The sequence below is a fragment of the Nicotiana tomentosiformis genome, chromosome 6 (assembly GCF_000390325.3).
Source record: "Nicotiana tomentosiformis chromosome 6, ASM39032v3, whole genome shotgun sequence".
Lineage (NCBI taxonomy): Eukaryota > Viridiplantae > Streptophyta > Magnoliopsida > Solanales > Solanaceae > Nicotiana > Nicotiana tomentosiformis.
This window is the reverse complement of record NC_090817.1, coordinates 129,999,151-130,003,683: the sequence shown is the minus strand read 5'-3', so window position 1 is coordinate 130,003,683 and position 4,533 is coordinate 129,999,151. Positions and strand designations below refer to the sequence as shown.

The 4,533-nt window shown below is 32.9% G+C and overlaps 1 protein-coding gene across 1 annotated transcript; it reads left to right on the top strand.

Annotated features, from left to right (window-relative positions):
• The first annotated feature begins 500 nt into the window (after positions 1-500).
• On the top strand, positions 501-1,540 carry LOC104092710 (dehydration-responsive element-binding protein 3-like). Its single transcript, XM_009598369.3, has one exon. It carries the CDS (start codon positions 602-604, stop codon positions 1,190-1,192), a length of 591 nt encoding a protein of 196 aa, XP_009596664.1. The 5' UTR covers positions 501-601; the 3' UTR covers positions 1,193-1,540.
• The last annotated feature ends 2,993 nt before the right edge of the window (positions 1,541-4,533 follow it).

Genomic DNA, 4,533 nt, shown 5'->3' with positions numbered 1-4,533 from the left:
TGTTAATTACCTACTATATACAAAAGTTATTTTAAATTATATCGGCGGAAGGGGGAAGGGTAACTATATACATAATTAGTTAATCATTTTAAAATGGTGCATTGGTAGGTTGGTCGGTTAATCGTCACCAATGGAAGTTATAAGGTGTTATTATTAACGTTTAAAGTTAACAGCAGAACATATTAATCATTTTATATACATCTAATCTTTAATTGTTAGTCTAAATTATTGTCGTTGTAAACTTCTTTTTTTCCGACGTCGCTGTAAACTGACTAGTGAAAATTCTATACACTTCATGTATAAATATTTAGCTTGTTTATAGTAATTTTTAGGCTAATTTTTATGAGCAGTCTATTTTTCTTCTCTTCACTCTATTTAAAAAGACGCTCCTCCTTCCCTGTCACTCCCCATCAAACGGCAACTCCAACTTTTGTCCTCGTTTTTTCTCTGCTTCTGAAAAGTGACAGTCAAAATTCACACAGTCACAAACTGATTCCCCCCCCCCCCCCCCCCCGCGCGTCCCTCCTCCTCTGTTTTGACATTCAATAAATACTCACACTCATCCAAAAAGGCATACATTAACCAGAAAAAACACAGCCGAATGACGAAACGAAAAACAAGACAGAGTGCTAATACTGGGAATAGATACCCAGTTTATAGAGGAGTTCGTATGCGAAGTTGGGGAAAATGGGTGTCTGAAATACGTGAACCTCGTAAGAAGTCACGTATTTGGCTGGGCACTTACCCTACCCCAGAAATGGCCGCTAGAGCACATGATGTTGCCGCATTGAGTATAAAAAAGAACTCATCTATTCTAAATTTTCCTCATCTCGTAAACTCGTTGCCTCGCCCAGTTTCACTATCACCAAGAGATGTTCAAGCTGCTGCAGCTAAAGCAGCTTCAATGGAGGAGCCAATTATTAGTTCTATCTCTTCTTCAAATTCTGACTGTACATTGGAGACAATAACATCAGCATCAGACGTCGAGTTGGGTGAAATTATAGAGCTTCCTAGTTTGGAGGGAAGCTTTGACTCGGACGAGCCGAAGAATGAGTTTAGGTTAAGTGACTCGGTTGACGGTTGGCTGTACCCGCCGTGGTGGGCACCAGATAGCGAGTTTTGTGAGTATTTACTTGAGCAAGATGCCTTTGGAGAGAGTTTAATTCTTAGCAACTTCGACAGGCAGAAATAGGCTTTTGCTATAATATTGATCAAAGAGTGAAAGAGACTCGTGGTTCAGCTGTAAGGTTGTCTTTGTATGTTGGTCACGTCGTTCGGGCCGTAAATCAACCATTAACGGTTGTAATAGATTCTTGAACTAGGGTAGATTTTACATTATACCCTTTGAACTGCGGTTCTTTTCCGAATACTACCTAAATACAAAATACTTTATATATGAGGCTGTCTTACCGATCAAAGAGTGGTGTGAGTTTTTTAATTCTTTTTTTAGACATTTGGATAATTTCTACGATTCTGCCAACTAGTCGTGTGTGTTTGTATGTAAATAATGTGTAATATACTTGTAATACATGTCAGAGTACTTTTTAGCATATTCATCAACGTATATACTTTTAGTTAATTAATCTACTGCAAGTGTAGGGCATTTTTGAATCTTGATCAGTTGCTTGAAACCCCAGTGGTGTGCACCCTCCACTTCCAACCAAGAGGTTGTGAGTTTTAGTCACCCCAAGAGCAAGGTAGCTAGGTAGTTTTAGGAGGGAGGGAGCCGAGGGTCTATCAGAAACAGCCTCTCTACTCTAGGGTAGCGGTAAGGTCTGCGTACACACTATCCTCCCCAGACCATACTAGTAGAATTATACTAGGCCGTTGTTGTTGTTGTTGTTGATAAGTTGCTTGCAACATCTAAAGAACGAATATGCCCCATAGTTATGTAAAAGTGTTTACGATTATAAATCCTTATCCGTACTAGATGTTTATACCAAACTATGTTAATTCACCATGGTTAAGCGATTTAGTAAGATGAGAATGTATATAACTCACCATGGTTAAGTGCTTGAAGCTAGAGGCGGATGTAGTCATACAACAACGGGTTCAATTGAGCCCATAACTTTTGCGCAGAATATAAATTTATATGCAAAAATTCATTGAAATTAAAATAAATTGTGGATATGAACCCATAACTTTAAGTATATATTGAGTTAAATACTAAGAATTTTAAAGGTTGAAATCATAAAGTTTAATTATTGGATCCGTCGACGTTTTTAATCATTAAATACGCCAATTTCAGTATATGCAGTATGCACCTTTCAACTATTCTCTTCCTTACATATTCAATTATAACTAAGAAATATAATTTAAGAGAAAAATTTAACACTTTGATAGGAATGTTTATTGTAAAATCTAATAATAATTACGTCTAATTAAATAGAAATATTAGATTTACTATAAAAGTTGTTTCTCTAAAAAGTAAGTGCTTTTGATATTTTTAAGACTTGAATACCCACACCAAAAATTTAAGTTAGCAAAATTAGATCAATATTTATCATTTTTAAGAGCTTGTGCTTTTTAATATTTTATTTTATAACTCAATCATATAGTTTAATAATATTTAAATAATTTTTAAAATCTATCCTTACCTATATAGAGCACACGCGCACGCGCAACGATAGTATCTTGACACCAGTATATCTAACCATGGCGGGTTTAGAAATAAAGGAGAGAAACCCCTCGGATCCTCCCTCGTGCTTCTACTGTGAAAAGTCTTGTCACATATCAAATCACTGCATGTATAAAAATAATAGAGGTTGGATTTGGCAACCTAAGGCCGCAAATAAGGCAAACAAACAAAAAACTGAGGTTATTAATTAATTCTAAAGGGGGCTTTAATGCGTAATAATTGACTGAGTGTTGTAATTAAGGGCCAACTAATCGTATTTAATTTGGATTCAAAAGTCAAAATTTGTAAAAGAAAATGGGTAGGGGTTGGGGATGATTTGAAAAAGTATATATTAAGTAGAGTAAATGCAAGGATTATCTCAATTTGAAAGGTACAAAGGGTATTCAAGGATTGTAATCTTCAAGCTAATACATTGGTTAACATGTCATTTTCTTCTTTCTTCGTTATTCTATTCTGTTTTTAAAAGACACCAAACTCATTTGGGTGACTATTTCCTTTCATTTTACTCTTTCATGGTGAACTTTTTAAACTAACTTGCACTCCTGGTTTTGTGCTAGTTATTCCATCCGAATAATAATGAAAATATTCGGACGCCGAGAGCCAAACGAATTATTCTTTTACAATAATTTTTTATATGTCTTTTAAATAATTTAAATTATTAATTACTATAACTTAGTAGTACTTTTTACGTAATTTTTAAATATGAATAAATTTTATTTTGAAAAACTGTAAAATTGTATGTTCAAATGCATATTAAAAGTTTAAATCATGAAAAGCAAAAAAAGTGTCGCATAAATATTGAGTTTTGTTTTGGAAAGATTTTGAGACAAAATGGGTGGAATCATTGATTCAATGTGCACCTTTCATCCATTACCCTATCAATTTTCAGCCACGTTTTTTATTCATCCTTTGGTTCCTTTTCAATATGTTTGAGTACTCTTCTCTATATATTTATTAAGTTGTTTACAACTTTACATGCCTCCTCCTCGTTCGAAATATGTTTAACTCTTCTCAATATTTATGACTTGTTTAGCCGTAGATTTTGTCAAAATTTATTTGGGTCCTTTTTAACAAATACATGTTTGCTCATAAATTTTATTATTTTGACAAATTCCAAAAATTCAAAACTCAAATCCCGCCCAAAATATTACTATTACATTTTTAAAAAATTACCCCAAACTTTTATATTTTATAAAAGAGCTAATCATTTATTATTTTATAACAATGATGCTTCGTCTTCTCGGTCATTTGATACTGTATTATGTAGTTCATTATAAAAATGATAATTTTGTACCAAATTTATTTATGTTCAGGACTATGGTTTGCGATAATATAATGAATGTTATTGATGAAGGTATTATTGGATAATTATGATAGTTTTTTGAACTTGTGGGTATAAGTCATGTTTCAAGTTTTTTCAAAAAAAAGGTGAAATAGATTTTGAAAATTGATGTCCAAACACATTTTTATCTTCAAATCAAACTTCATCCAAATCTAATTTTTCAAAACAAATTTTGAAATGTATGGCCAAACGTTTGGTTAGTTGTTTAGAACTTTACATGCCTCCTCGTTCGACATCTTTTCACTTTTTTGTCTAGTCTTTGTTTCTGGTTAAAAATTGAAAGAAACCACGCATCCTCACTTGTATGGCTACACGCATCTTCCATTTTGATCAATTTAAAGGTGTTAATTATTCTAAATGGCCATTGGAACAATTCGATTTGTTCTAACATGTTTATGTTAAAATATTAAAACAGATGTCTATACTTACGGAATATATGTAACAAGGGAAGAACATTAGCATATTGTATTAGAACTGTTGGATTATATTATTATCATTTAATTTACCATAACCATACATGTTATTATGTAGAGTTTCATTGTCATTTTTGTAC